This window comes from Mugil cephalus, chromosome 13 (genome assembly GCF_022458985.1).
Source record: "Mugil cephalus isolate CIBA_MC_2020 chromosome 13, CIBA_Mcephalus_1.1, whole genome shotgun sequence".
Lineage (NCBI taxonomy): Eukaryota > Metazoa > Chordata > Actinopteri > Mugiliformes > Mugilidae > Mugil > Mugil cephalus.
Genome location: NC_061782.1, coordinates 5,806,601 through 5,827,115, shown reverse-complemented (window position 1 = coordinate 5,827,115; position 20,515 = coordinate 5,806,601). Strand labels below are relative to the sequence as shown.

General features: G+C 42.4%; 1 protein-coding gene across 7 annotated transcripts in view; it reads right to left on the bottom strand.

The window, feature by feature from the left end:
* Positions 1-20,515, bottom strand: part of LOC125019070 (adhesion G protein-coupled receptor A3) — a 160,661-nt gene that overhangs the window by 102,477 nt on the left and 37,669 nt on the right. For all 7 annotated transcript variants that reach the window (XR_007114010.1, XR_007114011.1, XR_007114014.1 and 4 more), the window contains exons 8-12: positions 11,215-11,379; positions 7,871-8,090; positions 7,260-7,409; positions 5,270-5,431; positions 4,770-4,994 (exon numbers count right to left, since the gene is read on the bottom strand). Coding sequence is in view for 1 of the 7 variants with exons in the window: in XM_047603575.1 (XP_047459531.1) it covers positions 4,770-4,994; positions 5,270-5,431; positions 7,260-7,409; positions 7,871-8,090; positions 11,215-11,379 (922 nt within the window). In the remaining 6 variants the exon portion in view is untranslated. The remainder of the gene's footprint in view (positions 1-4,769; positions 4,995-5,269; positions 5,432-7,259; positions 7,410-7,870; positions 8,091-11,214; positions 11,380-20,515) is intronic.

Sequence of the window (20,515 nt, the reverse complement as noted above, 5' to 3'; positions counted from 1 at the left end):
ACTGTATGCATAAGTTGACAATCAGGACCAGTACAGTGAAAGTTGTAAATAAATAAATAAATGTAAAAATGAGCAGTGTATAATCCAACATTTGTTTGTAACTGGTGGAGGTGAGGCAGAGCGTAGTATCAATTAAACAAAAATGCAAGTGAGTCACGTAGTGAACACGTAGCCCATATTTATATACAGTTTTCTAAATGTTTTTTAAAAATGTCTCCACTACACATGGCTCCAAAACTACTGACAAATAAACAGTTTTCACACTTGAAATTTGAATGAATGCATAACTACTTTAGAAGTTAAAAAAAAAAAAAAAAAGATTTTCTGATAAATCAGTTCACTCACTTTTTAAAAATTTATGCATCCTCTCGTTTCAGCCTCGTTAGGCTGGTTTCTCAAACTCCTCTCGCAAGGCCGCGCAACAAGACTAGCCCACATGTGAGGAAGATGCAAAACATGGATCAGAACCCTGAGAGCGCTGTCAGACCTGAAAAATAACTGGATTTTAAAAAAGGATGACTGGACATAAAAAAGCTGGACATAAGGAAATCCACATGCTAGGTGGATGGAAACTTTATTGATCCTGGGGGAAAATCTCAGTTGTGATGCCCAGTCCTTCAGTTTATGTCATAAAACCTTCACATGTTGGATTCAATCTCAAGAGACACAGGTATGCTAAACTCCTGACCACTGAAACATCTAAAACCAGAACTAAATTAAGACCTAAAACAGGTAAATGATCCTTAACTTTCCCAAATTTCTCTGTGACACCAGTTTATTGAACACATGAGCCCATGAGGCTTTTTCCAGATTACCAGCAGATGGTTAATTCTTCGCCATAGGGCCCCATGAAAGGATAGAGATGGGTTGTAGAGAGCTGATAGCTGCAGTATAGTAATTTTACAGGCTGCTGAAGTCTTTCCACAATTACCATTAAACTGCTCTCGAGGAGTGCGCCGCTCGTCACCCTGCAACAGTTCCAGAGGAGCGGGAGCTGGGGAAAGCAACAGGCAACTAGCAGGTGTGAAAGAGCGAATCGCATGGGGAGCTTTATTCATTCGGTGCGTTCGATGAGATGGAAATAGTATTACACTACATCTCACGTCCAAAAGTGACCTTCGGTGATGAAAAATTACCCAAATCTATTGAGTATTTAACAGCAGGCCTGGCACCAGAACGTGACTGCACCTCTTGTATAAGACACCAAACGGCAGCACATTAGAGACTAAAGTCTCTGCAAAAGCAAAAGTTAATAGGTAAATGTTTGTTTTCATCATGAACTGGACAGAAGGCCTTTTTATTAAGATGTTGATTATGTCACACACTGTTTTAGTCATAGCCACATTCAAGTAACGTGTTCGTCTGACCGCAATTGAATATGCATAACTTCCACCTATAAGCACTCTCCTCCCCACTGCTATAAATTGGGTACTTCAATCATGCGGTGCTCTTAGCCCGTGTACCTTGTTAAATCAAGATTAACTTAATGGAGATGTGGTGTAGCTTTAGCTTGTAATGTTCTGCTGGCCTGCTCTCATGATTTCTTCTTGCCATCTAACCAGTGATTAAGCCATAATCTCCAACAAGGTCTTAGGCTGAAATATAAATTATAGCACAGCTGCTGATAAACGTGATCGTGTGAAGAAGCTATTATACTACATACTCTTTGTCTGGTAAATGAGAAACCTCTAATATAGCATGTTAGCAGACACACTGAACTGAGTTAATCCTAATGAAGGTAAAAAAAAAAAAAATAACACAATAATCCAGGGAAGTATTTAAATAAAACAAATGTGAACAATTCACTTGCAGTAATGAATCTATGCAGATGACATGCTGGTATAAGACTTGTAGGCATATTTAATTTTGCTCGATGATAGGAGGAAAAAAATGTGAAGATTTTGCCATGTGTCACCCTTTCATTAGATGTCCAACGCACGAACAGAAGAGTCGCATTTCAAATCAAATCTATTGTTAAAAGCTCAGTTCACTATCAAAACTGAGCTTTATCACCACCTTTATAACCATCATCTCTAAGGCATACTTGTCCTGTCCTGCTCTATTTTCTGTGCAAAGAAAAAGAAGTTCCTTGCTGGAACTGCTGAAACAACCATGGCAAACATCATCTAGAAGGAGAGCTGACATACTGTATCTTTGTAGCAGTGTACTACTCCTGAAAATTAAACTATTAACTAGAGATCGACGGATATATCAGCTGGCCAATATATTGGGCTGATATTTCTGTTTTTTTTTGTTGTTGTTGTTGTTGTTTTTTCTCCCAGCAAGATTTACAGACAGGCGGATCCACAGGCAGCCCTGTGCTGCTGGAGACACTGTGGACTGTGCAACCCATACATTTACTCTGACCCTAAAATTCTTTAAGTTCAATAAATGTCTTTGTTTTTGGTTAAATTGAGACTTTTGTTACCATTGTGTAATTTTTGTGTCATCATGCAAATTGAGGGAAAATAGCCAGAAAAATTGGCAGCACGTATCAGCCATCGGCCAATGCTGATGTAAAAGAAATTGGTATGGTTATTGCCCCTAAAAAATCCATCCACAATGTAGATTCACGCACAGGGATTATTGCTTTTCTTTTACATTTGATGAGACTTGGTGACATATCTATGTCCTGGCAAGACTGAGTCCAAGGCTTTTTTCTTTGATTTTACATGATTGCCTAAATGAAGAGACCTTTCACAGTATTTAACAGGACAAATATGATCAACTACTAGATTTGTGCAAACACACACACACACACACACACACAAAAAAAAACTATTTCATGCCCAACACATACACACACAACATATTATTAAAATGAGGAGGCCAGAAATCTAAATCATGAAACCTTTAGAGGCTGCTCCTGCTGCTGACTTGAGACAAGACAATAATAATGAGAAGCCTTGGAGTTGAACACCACTTCACAAATCCTCTGTATTTCCAGTAACAAAAAAAGGCACTTTAACTAAATGATTTATGCTATAGCATTCTATTCAAGGACCCAAATACGCTTTTTTTAAATTAAATTGATGCATTGCATACAAATGCTACTAATGTCCTCATCTTACGTTTATTTTTTTCCTTCTTTTCGTGGTGTACCATGTTCAATGTCACAGTATGTGCTATTAAAGTCATACAGCAATTCACCAGTGCTAATGAAGACTGAGGCCAAAGGAGCATGACCGGTTCTCACCAGTCCATGATTCATGTACACCGATCAGCCACAACATTATGACCACCGACAGGAGAAGTGAATAACATCAACCATCTTGTGACAATTCAGTGTTCTGCTGGGAAACTTTTGGAGCTGGTATTCATTCAGGTGGATGTTACTCAGACATGTAGCACCCACATAGACCAGACCAGACTCGCCATTCATTCTGTTATCAGACACTACAGGACACCCTCAGAAGGCCCATGTCCATTCTCTAATGAGTCAGTTTTTGGATGCACAAGGGAGACCTACACAATATTAGGGAGGTGTTGTGTGTTATCTTTGTTGTGACTTAAAGTGTATGAAAAACCCAACCATTCCACCTTTTAGCTGCTAATTTTAGTCCATTGAAAATTGTTAAAATGAGATTTTGGGCAAAATTGTGCAAGGAGCCATCTGGGTTGCATCCCAAATTCATCATCCAGAAGGACAACAGCCTCAAACATTCAGCCGCCGTCTTTGCAAACTTCTTCCAAAACAAGGGAACCTACAACAGATGGTACAGCCCCCACAAAGCCCTGATCCTTGTATCATATTTGCTGCACTTTGTATGAACTTAATCAATAAATAATGAAAAGGCATTTTTGAGAAATTATCCCCACTTTCCTTGTAGCGTCTAAAAGTTTCGCGCAGGGCTAAACATGCGAGCTGCACACAGCCTGGAGCTAACACTTAGCGCTGTAATTGCTGACAAAACCGGAGAGACTCGGCTCTGGTTGACAAGAGGGGGAGACGATGAGGGGAAACCAAATAATCAAGCTGACTGAAACAAACAAGTGCCGATGCATAGTCTCCAGCTGATGCAAACTAACATGCTCACCCACATGTGCACTGATGCATTCGCCTGTGGCCTGAATAGCTAGAGGGCGCAAACTGTTCGAACGTTGCTGAACTATGCCACTCCAGTGCCAGGGGAGTCAAGTATTTTTCCTGCTGTCAGCAAATGCAGAGTGCCCCTCATCTATTTGTCATTTGGGACAGCCACAAGTGGAGCCACGGCGGAGTTCGAGCTGATTTAAAGTGACAGGTACACAAGGCCATCTTATCTATCACTGGGGAGTGGTCTGCAGACGCAGACTCCGAAATTGCCACCCTATTTGCAGGCCCTGCCCCCTGCTACAAGCCCACCTATCACCAGCTTGATCTATAGCATACCAACAAACCCAAACAAGGTGTCAGACTGCGAGGACAAATCGGCAACAACAGACTTCAGGGCAGGTGGTAATCCTTCTCGCATGCTTCAACTGTGCAGTGTTGGGGAATTCATTTTATTGTGCCCACGAGCTACTGTACATGGCGTACTCCTGTTCTCACATTTTATTTCTTCCCTTCCCCTCTCTTAGAACATATTCTCTCCTTCTTCACATGCACTCGAACAGTGACAGAAAACAGAAAAGTGAGTGTATTTTTATCGCTGCGAGTCACTTAGAGAAACACTCAGAGAAATTTGTTTCCTGACCTCAGGCTAGGGTAGCAGAATCGGAATGGAGCAAATTGGAACAGAATGGCATACTTTTGAAAGTTTCACGCCGTTTATTAACTCGCGCCTTACCCTGCTGAGCTGGCTGGCCGGCGAGCCGCTGTTGTTGACAGTGTGGCATTTGAAGTTGAGCAATGACTCCCCGACGACATCGCGCTCTCTGTCGGCGTGGGAGCGTCCGTCGGAGAAGTGGGGTGAGGCGGCGGGCGAGGGGGGCCGCTGGAGCGCCGTGCAGGACAAACCATAGAAGTTTGACGGCCGGATCAGAAAGGCCTCCAGAGCTATGTTAGCAGATACCTAAGGAGATACCCCAAGATTTAGTATGGGTGTGGAAGAGAGAGCTAAGACATTAGCCATTTAGAAGATTTCTCTATCTCCAGTCACAGCAGGAAAGAAAGATGTCAAAAGAAACAAAGGAAGGAAGCAATTTATCGTTCTCTTGCTTTATTCTGGCTATCAGCTTGAGCCAAATTAACTTCTCTTTATCAAAGCAGCAAGAAAAAAGTTCAGGAAAATCAACCTTCGCCCCGACTGAGCGTGGTCTTGAGTGTAGTGTGGCGGCTGAGCCATACCTTGGAAATAACCTGATTGTCTCCGGTCAGCGCCAGGTCCGCGATGCGCTCCACGCACTGGACGATCCGAGTGCAGGCCCTGGCCTCATTCTGCGCCATCCACAAGATGTGCTCCTCCACCAGCATCATGTTGCTGGCTATGTCGGATATGTAGTCCCCCAGCTGAGGAAACACAAGCAGACATGTAGGTAAAAATGGGTGCATGCTCACAGTTACACATACCATGAAGCGCACACACTCACACACGGGAAGCAGAGGCAGACTCATCACGCACATCAATCATATCCACAACAACTGGCACATTTATAATCTCCCCAGTCAGAATTGTGAGGGAGGCAGTGGTGGCTTCATTCATTATAGAGAGATTTAATTTAGATTAGCAGCTCCAATGGGGCATAATCGCTTCCTTGGGATGGCAGTTCACTATTTACTTACTGTACTTTTCATTGTTGCTTCACTCAGCTCTTCTTTATTGGATGAATGAGGTGGTCTCATTGGCATTGTATTAGGAAAGATAAAACTCTAAGCATCTCCTAGTAATATCTCCACCCAAGTGACCTATAATAAGTGGTCGCACAAATCAGTGTTAATATTAATTCTTTTCAAGCTCTACAGCCTTCCCCTCGCGCAATCTGACCTTCGTTGCGACCTATAACTGTCCTACTGCCATCTGACCACCCAGGTTCACTTGGGGTGAAAACGTGGAGACGCATCTTCACCATCGTAATTACCATTCTGGTCCCCATGCTGCCATGGGCAACAGGAAACCGTATGAGGTGAAAAGTTAAGCTGTCTGGAATTGATTGAAGGATCGGAGCCAGAGCGACAGCGTGTTGCCGGGTCTTTTTGGGCAGCAGCTGCCGTCTCTGGCTGGGTACACAGAAGAATCCTTTACTGTTTGCTCATTTGGGTCTCTTGTTAAGCCGTTATTACCTTTAGATGAGCTCACCAACAAAACCTCAACCTTTCTCGAGGCAACAGGAAATGATTCCTTTCATACAACCTGATTAATTTATAAACTAAGCCAAAGGTTTGAGTGCGGCCGTTCCCTCTTTTTTTTTTTTTTTTTTTTTTTTTTCCCATATTAGCGGTTTGACACAGCAGTGAAATATTTGGATCACAGCAACATGAGGTGCAGCTGGAGTCAAAAAACCAGGATGATGGTGAAAATAACACTGCATTTTAAGTAGTTCAGCCTTCAGATATGATACACATATTTGCTGTGGCTTATTTTCTTTCAGAGGATATAATTAGCTCTGGTAAACACAGGGAATACACATCCACAAATGTACCGCATGTCTAAATCACAGAATAAAGAAGCTCCTTATGACACCTGGAACCTGCAACAAAATCATATTCATTTCAAGTTTTCTTAAGTATCAGAATATTCTAATGGTAGTTTTCTGTACACCCACACACACATTGCTAAACGACATTACTAATTGCTTTGTATTGCGAATTTCTGACCATGCAAATTTGCAAGTTGTCAGAGGGACACGGTGTCGGCTTCAAATGACACTTTTTCGAATTATTGGTTTCGACTTCTCCATCATTTGTAGGTTAGGCAACAGCACAGAGCATATGCAGACCCTAACGCCATAGCCTGACATGCACCTCCCCATAAATATAACTACACATCACAGTGAAGCAGGCTGCAAGAGCTGTGATTGGTCTAGTTGGTAGTAGCATGTTAGTATTTCCAGCTGCTTCTCCATCTCTGCAATTTTCAAATTGATTGTTTTGGATCAACAGGGATGGAACACATCGAGGAAAGGTTAACTGAGGAGATTTGGAGAAACAAACATTTGTACAACTCGTGAAAGTTCTGCAAAAGTTCCAGCCACCATCGGCTTCCTACTTCCTACTTCCAAGGCAAGCAGGAAGTGGAAACAAAAATGAACCTGACTGGTAAAAAGACACAGCGCTAACATAGGCTACGACATCTTTAAGTCTTTAGATTGCAATGTACATCTCTGCTCTTCGCTCTTACATCTCTACGTTTCTCCACCAGCCTCGTCAGCCTCTCCACCAGGTGGGTGACGAAGATGACATCCATGACATCAGTGAAGTGTGCTGCCCTGCTGGTGAAAGCCACCAACTGCTGGCCTAAAGGCTGAGCGTTGGTGGCATTAATAGGTATCTGGAATATAAAGCAATAACATACGGGAACAGTCAGGGATGGTTATCACAGAGATTCATCATCAAACAGCTCATAAAATGAATAAATCATAGTAGTGCTGTTTCATGTCATCTATGTTGTTTTGTGAACCTCATAACTTAAATGTAGAAGAGAAATCCCATGAGTAATGTAGAATAAAACAACTTCTGTTAGTCAGATTATATTATGGATTTACAGTGCATGTACAGATCTGGAAATACTTGCAGGCTACAGATGAATCAGTGGAAGTGTCTGGATTAGTTTCCTCGGATATGGAGTCGTTAAATCTGCTTGTTAAAACAATGCAAGTTGGCAAACGCATCCAACGTCTCAGTAAACATATTAAATTAAAGCTGATTCGCCGCCAATGGAAAAAAAAAGCTGCGCAGTTTAGGAGCTGTCGATGAACTGCTTTCTCAGCTCGCGTTCGTTTGCGCTGATACCTGGGTGAGCTCATGCAGCACGCGAGTCAGTTCGCTAGCATATTGGCACTGAGTGTAGTCCTCCTCAGCCCAGCGCCCCGACCGGTCGCAGCGCCTCCACGCCTTCTTCTCCCTCTGGCTGGAGGGGCGAGGAGCGCTTCCAGAGGGGTGGGGCGCAGAGCCAAAGGTGGCAGGATTGCAGGGCAGGAATGCCAGGATGCCAGCCAGGATTTTTGGCCACCTGCACAAAATAAAAAAAATTAAATAAATACAATCTCTCCGAATTATCCGTAATGAAGAGAGTTTTGAATCTACGCTCACTGCTGCACCAGATGGCGGGTTCCTACTCCTTGTACTTAGGAAAGAATTAATTTGCATAATTGATCTACAGCTAGGTCTAATTATTTTTGCAGAAGACTGCCACATTCTGAAACTTGATTGAGAAACAACATGCTGTCTTATTAATTAACTTCATTTGCTAACTATAGTATTTTATACTTCAGTCGGGTTAATTTTACACATCAATATCGATTCTTTTCCACATGGAAAGATCTACTCAGCATTTGGTTGCGTAAAATTATTTCTTAAAACTATTTTACGTATTTTCATGTCACAGACAGAGGATTGTATTGTACGTACCGAAATTAGGGCTTTCAAGTTGGGAAACCTTGACCTCTGCTGCTTTATTCTGTTATTTGCTCTATGACGAGAGCCAAAACTTTTTGAATGTGCAATACTAAAACCTGAGCACCACTCGATCATGCACCACAGTGAATTCTGAAAAATGCCAGTGAAAGATGTATATTTGAAAGCTGTTCCTGCCTGTTCCTCCTAAAGGGGGATTTCAGTGTTGTTTTTACAGCCATGCAAAGTTCACTGAAGTCTCCTCTGAAGCAAGAAATGAGACTTTCTCGATAATGTCATCAAGGACCAAGTCCTGGAGCTGCTCCACTGACCAACCTACAGTAGGGGCCAAGGTGATTTTACAGGCAAATGGATCATTTTCATTTTCTGGGCAATGCCTGCAAGTGTTTCAATGAAATAAAGCTCATTAGAGTGTAAAGACTCAGCCAAACTTTCATAGTCGACAGCGTTAGCCTCGATTTCCCAGATAATAAAAGAACTCCAGGTTCTGTTTCTTGGTAGTGTTGCAGATTAAAGGTCTTATTTCTGTGCTTCTTCTGGCGTACTTAAAGTCTTGATTGTGCTCACACGTACTGATCTAGTTGTCCGCAGTTAGAAAGGAAACATATGTGTTGTGTTCGGTGGTTTTCCGCTTAAGGCAACGTCGAATTCCTGCTGCAGAAAAAGAAGGCGCGGTGAAGCTTAATGCGGGAACACTTTTGACTTCATCTAAATTAAAACAAAGTAGCGTGGCACTCTGAAAGCTAGTAATCTGTTCTGAGGGCACAGACCTGCCATCCCTCTAGCCCCCCCCGTCTACTACCCTCCCCGCCCCCCATCTCCGTCGACGTTGTTGCAGCAACAGCAGCTACTTAGTAATAAATGGCGTTAATTTCGCCCCCAACAAAAAAAAAAGAAAAAAAAGGGCGCTGATTTTCCAGCCCATTACTCCAATGCTCCAGCAGAAACAAAGCCTCGCCGCTTGCTGCAATAGGAGTGGGCTGTAAAGTACAGCGGCTACAAAGGAGAGTACACGACAACAGCACACCCACGGGGGAGGAGAGGCGAAGGGTGTGAATGTGTGCGTACAACTACAAGGTTTCAAGGCGGTCACACCAGAGTGGAGGACAGAAAAAAAGGAGGACAGGTGGAGGCCGAGGAGATGTGTGGCATTTCTTTTTTATTTTTATATACGAAAGCCTTAGTCATGGGAACAAGAGCTTTCACTTTTATAGTCACGATATAAAGTCGGACTACACTGAGCCATAATGTGTGTGGGAGTTTCTCTATCACATATCCAATTATTATTAAAATATATGAACTGTTCACACGGTACTGTACGGCACACACTCAATTGTGGCCTTTCACGGTTAATGAGCCAAACCTGGTGCAAAGCAGACCAGGTGTCAGGTGGGAAAAAAAAAAAAAAAAGAAAAAGAAAAGCAGCACGACGCCAGCAAGAATCAGACTCACTGAGACGTGCTCTGTGTGGCGACATAATAACAGAGTGAGCCCTCTGATTACAGCATTAATTTTTTTTATACAGTATAATCTGCAATTGGCAATATTTCTAGTGAATTAAATTACAGTGAGGTTAAACTATTACACCTTATTTTGCAAGAGACCACCTGGTATCAGATCTGAAAACCAGTTATTAGCATACATTACCACTAATTACACAGAACTAGACAGTAAACTGAGGTATACTTAAGATTCAAGGACGAGTTATTTATGTAATTGATGTAAAGAAAACCTGTTATAGGTTTTAAATTTGGGGGAATCCGATTATTCACTTTCTTAATGAGTTCGCTTATCTTACTGTGGCTTAACAGCATTATATGGTGTTTTCCGCTGAGGGAAAATGCTTCAGCTCTAGTATGGGAACTTTCTTACCCTTATTTCCATATCTGAACTAAGATGGTTCTGTCTATTTACAATAGTGTCTGGTCCAGTACAGCTTCCAATCAATGCATTCTGAATTATACCAGCAAGTTATACAAAAAAAAAAAAAAATACATAAAAAGACATCTGTCCATGAGCTGAATCTTAAAGGAAACTGGGTCACGGAGCAAGAAAATGAGTCATTCTACAAAAAGAAGAAGAAGAATTAATGTTTTGCAATGGCCAAGTCAAAGTCCTAACCAACAGAAATGTTGCAGAAGGACCTAAATGAAGCAGTTAATGTGAGGAAACCCACCAACATCTTAGAACTGAAGTGGGTCTGCACTGAGGAATGGGCTAAAATGCCTCATTAAACATTTAGTTGTGGTTATCGCTGCACAGGGAGGTCACAGCAGAAACTGAAAACAAGGGTTCGCGTGCTTTTGCAAAAGGCATGTCGAATACAAAAGATTAGTTTTCTTGATTAAATAAAAGCACATGTTTAATATTTCTGTTTCATTTGATGGATTGTGTTCCTCTTTGGCTACTTTCAGGACTTGGAGGAAAATTCAATGATTTTGTAAACACACTTGTGTCACAACCCTGCGAGATGCAGTCACCAACTGCACTTTAGAGCCATGTAACTGAAGATGAGTGTGGTCTGACGGCTCACTGAGTCAACGCCAACATGTTGAAGGACGCTGAGCGTGATGTGATCCGACTGCAAGATGCTCTCTAGTTCCCAAAATGTCAAATTAATGTTATTTGATCCCTTTAATCCAAGTGGACTAAGGTGCTTGATTTGAGAGTTCAATTCCCACGAAGGAGTACGCAGTGCCAGCAGCTGAGAGATGACTCACCTGAAGTCCCCCTTGTTGTTGGTGACTCTGTCAGCAGGGCAGTACGGCGCTGATGTCTCCAGAACAACTATTTCCATTAGCTGAGAAGTGTTGCCACGGGAACTGGTCACCAGGCACTCCCAGATGCCTGAGATGCCCACGTCGATGTTGGTGAGGATGACTTCGCTGAGGAAGGAGATCAGAGGTGCATAACGGTGAGCATGGCTGTCTGGATTGGTTAAATTCAGATTAACTTTGTGTTAGGATGTGATTTTAGGGTGTTCTGGATAATTTTGAGACGTGGGTTAAGATTTAAAGCAGAAAGGGTTGAGTTGGGAAGAAAATCTCGAGGATTCTCTTGTCAGCAGAGCACAAAGATGTATGCACACTCCACAAAACGCAATTCATTCGAGAGACTGTTGTGTACGTATGACAATCCAGTAGCTTAAAATGTGGGCTGTGACTTAGGATATCATTACTCACGCTTATCTTTTCTACTTTGTCACAGCGATTCCTATCTCAGAGCAAAATGCCTGATTAAACAAAGGATGGTGAAACAGTGACAAAGGACCAATGCAGGCCATTTGCCAAGGCGACTAATCTTGAGGATTTATGAAAAAAAAAACAGAAAGGAGAGAAGCTGGCAAACATTGCTAAGCAACGGGTATAATCACCATGGAAATACTACCTCCAATTGAGAAATGCCAACTGTTTAATTTCCACGTACAATGTAGTTGTACTCAAATATACACTTTGCTTTGTGCATATTTACAAAAAGATTAATGCCTTTTATTGTGAGTTCATTAAGCTTTGTGTATTCAATATATATATATACATATTCTGTATGTATATGTGTCACCATATACCCACACACTGTAGCGTTTTTAAATGCGGCTTAGATAACAATGCTCAACAAATGGGGCCGTATTACAGTTGACATTAAAATTGTGAAGGAACAGGCCAGACAAGAAACTAGAAATCTTTCTGCATAAAGATGATTAGCGGGGCTGAGCGGCTCTGATGTGCAGAAGCTGTAATCCCAGAAAACGTTTCTCAGATGGTGCAAAGGAATTATTTATTCAGGGAAAAAAAAAAAAGAAAAGAAAAATCACTGCCTTCATTTTGTCTGCTTGTCTCTCCTTCCCTCTATTCTTTTTTCTTTCTTTTTTTTTTTACATCTCACAATTCCTACGGCGAGTACAACTATTTTAGGCAGCGAGGCAGCATTCGCCTCTTCTGCCGGTGAAATCAAAGTTTAGGTACCTGACATGGATGTGTGCGGAGCGTGGAAGGAAACAAGAGCAACAAACCAACATTAACACAGCAGGGCCCAGTTGGGGTATTCCCTCCTCTAATACTTTATTCAGCTATGAACTGCACATGAAGGTGGAAATGCCAGTAGGAACAGTGAGAAAAATACACAGTAAGGTCTGACTTGGCCTCCTCTACCATGGACTACTTGATGCTGCAAGGAAAAACAATGTTGAAACATTAATGCAACCAATGTTGTTCTGTTAGAATATACACCGATCAGCCACAACATTATGACCTCAGACAGGAGAAGTGAATAATTGACCATCTTGTAGCAGTTCAGTGTTCTGCTGGACAACGTTTGGACCTGACATCCTTTCATGCACCCACCTAGACCAGACCGGACCCCTCAATTCATGAAATACTATTCAAATTAAGTGATAATAAAAAATAATCCGTGGCTGCTATTTATTCATATAATATATAATAAAAAAACAGATAGAATATATATATTTTGAATGAAAAATGTACAAAATAGAACAGTCACCTGGCAGCTGTACATGTATCAAAATAATAAAAATATCCTGCATATGCACCTGACTGTGAAATATGATTTTCAACCTGCAAAAGAAATTACTTGGCAGGCGAGTTTGGTCACCACCAGAGTGTAAACCCCACCCTAAAGCAGAAATAACACATAAAGGATTTAGACTCGTGCTGAATATATGATGCAAAACAGCAACGCAAAGGTCAATTCAAGCAAAAGCAACACTTTATTAGAGAAATCTACTCTCGCTGTAGAGGTTAACCGTCTACATGTGTGTATACATTTCCAAGACAAATCTTTCTGTGCTCGAGTGTGAACTCCTCTCCACTGTTGCCGAAGGAAAACGCTGTTAACACTCCCTGAATTAAACAGCCACATGCCTCCTCTCCAGTGATTATCAGTGGGGGTTATGAAACTGGATAAAATGAGTCCTGATGTCATTCTGATTGCTTTTCTAAAAAGGCCCTGAATCAGATTTAAACGCCTGAGGACTCTCTGAGCTACAGTGGGTTTGTGTGCGAGTGTCAATGACTGTATGTGCATTTTCAGCCATCTGCAAAGGCTTCCCGGGAATTTGTAATTAGTTTTGTACAAATTGTTTAACAGTTTGGACAGGAGGAGTTTGAAGCATTACCCTTATGACGGGTTTCATAATATAAGACAGCATGCACGCTTTACACAACCTTACTACAGTAATGAAGCACTCTCCATTACAGCTGTCACGATATCTCGTTTACTCAACAATATAGTTTATGGAAAGACTCAATAACTCAACAATAACTGTGACCCGTTCTTCTACGTTGCATGCTTCCCCTGTCTCTCACACGCTGCCTTATTCTGTTCATCCACATGCTCTTCACAACAACCTACTTTCTCTTCCACTGGACACAGGCTCAGTTTAAAGAGGCTGTAAAGAGTGGATGGGCTTTAAATTGAAACCTTCTGGGAGCAGTCCAGCGCGCGTCAGCCTCTCGCTGCAGTTCAGCAGTTACATAACAGAACACAACCAGGGCACACGTGGTCCGAGAACCGAACACAAACAGATAATATAGAAAATATATTGGGTGATAATGCTCATCAGGCCACGTCTGCTCAGGAGTAGAATTACATGGAGTAATTCCTGCAATACCCCTCAAACTCTGCATTTAATAAATAAATAAATAAATATATATATATATTTGCAAACTGCAACTGGAAACATCAATTTTTATGATGCAATTACTGCACATGAAGCCGAGATATAGCAATTTGGATTTAGCAACGCAGGAGCGATTTGCCTGTTTGTAATTTTCCTCTATGGACGTTACGCGATGCAAAGAAAAACGATTTGCACATGATTACTTCCTGTTTTCACCCACAATCAACAGATGTTTGTCTTGTTTCATTCGTCCGTTTCTTCCGGTCCAGTTTCCATAGGAACATTCAAATCAGCGGATCGATCAGTTAATCAATCAATCAATCACGTGCCCGCTCATGCAATTTCCTCTAAACCTGAAGTAAATTGCGTTTTCTGGTTTCGTTGTTTGTGTAGTTTCCTCGTTTTGTGAACCGTATAAGATCGACTTGTAAACTAACTGATGAATGGTTGCATACCGACACATCCTCGGCTTTATTCCGGGTTTTTGCTCTTTCAGAATATTGCTAAGACATCTTTTTTTTTTTAAACCGTTTTTACTATGTTCATTCACTGGAAATGTTACAGATGATGATGCAACTGTGTGTGCATGCATGTGTGCGAGCTGCTATGCTTCTCTCTACCAATGGTTAGTCTGCGGAGGGGGTGGTTACATCATCTCTGAACATGTGCCAGCTATCTGAATCCTGGGAATTGCACAGGGAAATCCCCCCCTCGCCCCCCACCACCCACCCCCGGACTCCCCCTCCATGCCACCCCGACCACGCTCAACCACCCACTCTCATCTCTCCTCTCCCCCTGCCACACAGCAAACTTCGCCAAAGCAGGCGGATTCTGCCGCCACATGATCACAAATGATCCGGATCCAGACACAACAAGCGGAGGGGGAAGAGGAGAAGGAACCACCCAGCAGCCGGTTCATTTAGTTTTCAGGGGGAAAAAATAAAATAAAATAAAGGTCATCTTTACATAATAAACATTTGAAGAAGTCTCCCCGGTGCACACAAGCCACACACAAAGCACTGACCTACATCCACGGTAACACTGCACCATTGTGGAGCTGCTCCCCAAGGACTCATTAGGAACATTTATGCTCATGGTCTGAAATTTAGCAATTTGTTTGCATAATGTTGCTTATGAGACTGTAAAGTTTCAATCTGTCCCGGCTACGCGGGCAAATGTTCCACGGCTGGGACATTTTAATTTGACGTTACACTACTCTGTGCACTTTTGAGAATATGCCTAAGTTTTTTTTCTTTTTCTTCCCTAAATATTTAGTCGACACACAGGGACACATACATGCATGTATGCACACGACTGCGCGCGCATACGTGAGACAGACGTGTGAAAACGTATCCGTCCCAGCTGCATCCATCAAATTAGCACCTCGCCTTAACCCACTCCGCCCATTAGTCTACGCAGCACATTATGTAGACTCTTAATAATTCACATTTCACTTTATCCTCCTTTAACTTCATCCAGTGTTACTTGAAACTTTTTTTTTTTTTTTACTTTATTGACTGAAACAGGCAAGCGGCAAAGTGAGACAAAACTGCGCGGATATAATTAAATTTGGTCTCCTTAGCAACTGATGCAGCACAAAAGCTTGTAAACAGACTGACAGAAAAACGTGGGGGAAACAACAAGGAGTGCGACGGAGGTGGTGACTTAAGGAAAGCACCGCAGAATACAACAACAGAGGAGACACACGTGGGTGGTATTTAAAGAAATTACGGTTTGTTTATGAGCGAGAACACGGAGCTCTTTATTTAATAAAAAAAAAAAAAGAAGAAGGAGGAGGAGGAGGAACAAGAGCTTTTGAGAGATCACCAGCAGAGACGCAAAGGAACAGGAAGAGAAAGAGACATTTTCCTCTTGTCTTTGCCTTCGGTAATATTTCCAAACCAGGTTCTTCATTTTGTGCGAGATTAGCCTGATTAAAAATGGAGAGGATTAGGAAAGATACATCCAAAGCGTCTGCTGCAGCTAGCCGCGGGGCTCTAAAATGTTTGATTAATGAAACATGAATCACAGGCCGGGTCCCACTGCCGCTGCTAGCATTGCTAATACTGGGAGTTTGGCCTGACACCATTACTCAGCAGGAGTCTGGCCAACATTGCAGAACCATTAGGCCTCACGGGGCCCGTTCCTTTGCCGCTGCTCACTGTGAGCAATGTAAACGGATCAGCTTATCGGCCACCTGCGCCAGCGAATAAGAGCCTATAATGACACGGCATGGTGTGAAAATGAGAGTGGAGTGAGAGATAAAAAAAAAAAAAATACAATGCTGTGAAAATATTACACAACAAGGAAAAATAACATATTTCATATCGCGGCTGTTTCAGTGAGGGAAAAGATCATGCCGTGTTTTGGAGGACTACGCTGGCTGCTCGCCTGATGCAGCCCAAAGCAGGATGAAGCCGAATTTATCTGAGAAAATAGCTGCAAACATTTTGGGTTCACCTTCAAAGAGGTCACTTCACTGAGGCTTTGGCATCTCTGCTCGCATTGCTGCGACGCTGTGCGACAAATCCCGACTAGGGCTTTAAGCCACGCGCTAAATCCTGTGTGTTCAGTCTTTTCCCCTCCGATGGGGCATGCGGGTCGAGGCTGACTGACTCACAGGACGTTTATCCAAGGTGAACGACATCGACGCCGACTCCGGTGACTAATATACGGTCCGGTGTGGCTAAACGAGCACTGACAGCGTCTGACATGTCAAAGTTTTTTTTTCCACAGCACTCATTCTCCCCACACAGCTCTCTCAACACTGCAAATTAAGATACAGCCGAGGGCGAGGGGTGAAGTTCAGCCCACGCACAGCAGATTGTTTTTGTTGGACCGAGCTGCGCTATACACTCATCAGCTATGGAAATAACGTCTGCTCTTTGCAGGTTTTTCTACGGGACCGAGACATCCGCAGGTGCCAAGACAAACATGACCTAAATAGGTTCCACTTAGGGGAAGAAAATTGCATAATTTGTGCGTACAAGAGGAGAGCAATGGGTAATTGCAAGCACGGCACTAATCAGAAAAGGAGTGTCAAGAAATGTGCTGGGACGCTGAGCTGGAGCGGTGAAGTCAAGGTATCGGGGGCCTCGTTTTGAGTAAGGGGAGAGGTGGGGGTAGTACAGTTTGCAACAAAAGGAGAGAGAAGCATAAAGTTGGAACCGGATCTCAAACATGTCACCATCCATCAGTACAGCATCACCATGTTGTACCTTGAATAAAACCTTGTTCTCCCTCTCTACTACGACAGTAAAGGCTTGTTTAGGGTAAGGTGGGACTAAATGCCGCTACGTACGCAGGCGAGCCATTTACACTGCGGTCGACAGTCTGGCTCGCGCTGTAAAAATGTCACCCAAACACTACTCGGCGCCGTGTCTTTTTTGCCAGTCAGGCAAAGTTCTGTTTCTAGTTGCTTCACTTTCAACAATCCTGAGTTAAACGTTCAGTCATACAAATGTTTATATCTCCTATCCTCCTCAGTTATCTTTTCCTGAATGTGCTCCATCTTTATTGGTCCCAAACAAATAATTTTCCACATTTCTGAGGAGGTGCACAACAAACTAAAGCGTTCTGCGTAGGATAGATAGATAGGCGGATAGACAGACAGACAGATAGATAGATAGATCAAATTCATCAAACTGATGAAAAAGCCTAAACTGCCTAAAAAGATTCATTCAGACTTCTGACAAACTCAGTTTGTTTCTTAGAAAAAGGCCTTTAAGACAGACAGACTGCACTGCTATTTGCAAGTGATTCACCCAGATTTGGTGAATTTGTGTCCAAACACAATCAATTTATCCGTGTGGGTTGCTGTGATAAAGATGAAGGAATCAGTAACTCGGCAGCTGCACCGGTGACGTGGCTCTCTGACACGGCAGCGTGTGAAATAGAAGCCTCTCGCCAAAACTGCCAGCGGACAATTTATTTTGGCTTCCGTCCTTACTGGGATGTTCTCATTGTTGCCTTCCATATCTATCCACTAAGTCATTCTGGATCTGACATTGTTGTCGTGCATCATGCTGTGAGTGACACAAAAGGAACTCTGAAATCCGGTTTGAGCGTCAACAGAGTATGGACTGGGGTGAATCTGTGGCAATCCCATTTAGAGATGCATTTCAAAGCACCTCAAAATGAGACTTGAAAAAAAAAAAAAACACATTCGACTTTCCTTCAATAAATACACATATGATATATTATTATCTGGACTTGCAATATGAACAAGGTTTAATGAAGAAGGTTGTGAATTGTGTGGGATCTTTGTCTGATTATGGCATCATTTAAATGCATCTTATGACAGACAGCAGTTGTGTTTGTGGAAAATAAAAAGAAAACCCCATCAAACATCTGATTTCCTTTAATTTACTCGGCATCCCCTGCTGGGCTGTCCGCTCTCTGCTTTGATGTTACCACAGGGGCGCCTAAGTCCAAAGTCCACACAGTCTACACAACTTTAATGACAACCATGATTATACCATATGACTAGAGCTGCCACCTCTGTTGAGCGCTTTAGAGAACTGGCTCAGTAACATCTGTCAGAACTGGAGGAACATCATTATTATTATTATGATTATTCAGTTTGAGCTGATGATGAAAGTCAATCCTAAACTCACTCTTTGTTTTAGCTCGCTTTCAATTTTCACCGAGCCCTGAAGGAAATACTTGGTTCATCAGATGTTAATGCTTCACTATGCTCACCAGCTAGTCGCTGACATTGTCTATCTTTGGCAGATATGAGATGTTAAATAGAACTGCAGAGCTGGTTAATTTAGTTATTTAATGCACACATTGGTGTCAAGTACGTCATGTCACGTATGTCAGTACAGGCACCTCATAGCAATGACACTATCCGCAGGATGCAACCCGACAAAGACAAGTAAAAACATGAAAACAGCACAAGGTATCTGCGGGATGATCCACAGAGGCCCCTCCCCTCAACCCATAGGACACAAAGGCCTCCACTTGAGATCGACCGATATGGATTTTTTAAGGCCGATACCCATACCGATGTTTTTTTTTTACATCAGCACTGGCCGATGGCCAATACATGCTGCCGATTTTTCTGGCTATTTCCCTCCGTTTACATGACAAAAATGACACAATGGTAACAAAAGTCTCAATTTAACCAAAAATATAAACATTTATTGAACTTAAAGATTTTTAGGGTCAGAGTAAATGTATGGGCTGCACGGTCTGCAGTGTCTCCAGCTACACAGGGCTGCCTGTGGGTGCGCCTGTCTGTAAATCTTGCTGAGAGAAAAAAGAAAAAAAAAATGTATTGGCGAACGCACCCGCGTATCGGTTGATACTGATACCAGTAAAAAACGGAAATATCGGCCCGATATATTGGCCAGCCGACATATCCGTTGATCTCTAGCCCCCACCAACAACACTAGTGATGTTTGATACCACCGATTTCCTATCTGATCTGATACTGAGTAAAATTCAGGCTGGTGTCGGCGATACCAATCCGATACCGATACTTTGTGTAAATACACTCTAATGTTCCTGGTAAACCCAAAATAGCAAAGTATTTCAAATCATAGCTTCATAAAGAATACAAGAAAAAAAAGAAGTACCAAAAGTATTAATTTGAGAATCAGTTTTTGAGCATAAAGACCTGGTATCAGAAGTATCGATACCGACTATCGACTATTTCAGAATCGATCCGCACATCACCACAGGACACTCTCAGAAGGCCCATGCTCATTCTCTGATGAGTTTTTGAGGCACAAGGGAGACCTACACATTATTAGGAAGGTGGTCATAATGTTATGCATGATCAGTATGCTTTTTAGAAAGCTGAATCAACACATTCTCCTTTTTTTAAGACGAATATATTTTGCACATAAAAGCATAGTCTGCAGAACAGACATTAGTATATATAACTATATAACTGTATAATTGACAGGCGAGATGCAGTGGATACAGAGGCTGTATGTCTCTGAGTTATGAGGCAGAAGGATAAAATAGGACTTTCAAGTATCTCAGTATTGTACTAATACTTCATAGTTATCACTTCTGTAATGGTAAGCAGGGAGAAGTCAGTGACAGAGTATTGCGTTGGTCCCCGGTGAATGCCTTGATTAAAATAAACTGCCAAGAAACATCGGTACGGAGACACACAGACAGCCAAACGTCGCTAAAAGAGCCCACACCACCTTTAATCCAATCACTCAAAGCGCCGCGTCCACCACCGGGATCACGGAGAATGATTGTGCACCGGTGAGGCGGTACATAATAAAAGAAAAAATATTGACTGTTTGTGGCATTCTGCAGCCAGGGGAACGGTATACCTTCCCAGAAACGGGGTGGAAAAGTTGCTGCCGTCCGTGTTGCCGAATAAACCACACAACAACAAGAGGCGTCCTGGCCCTGTTGAC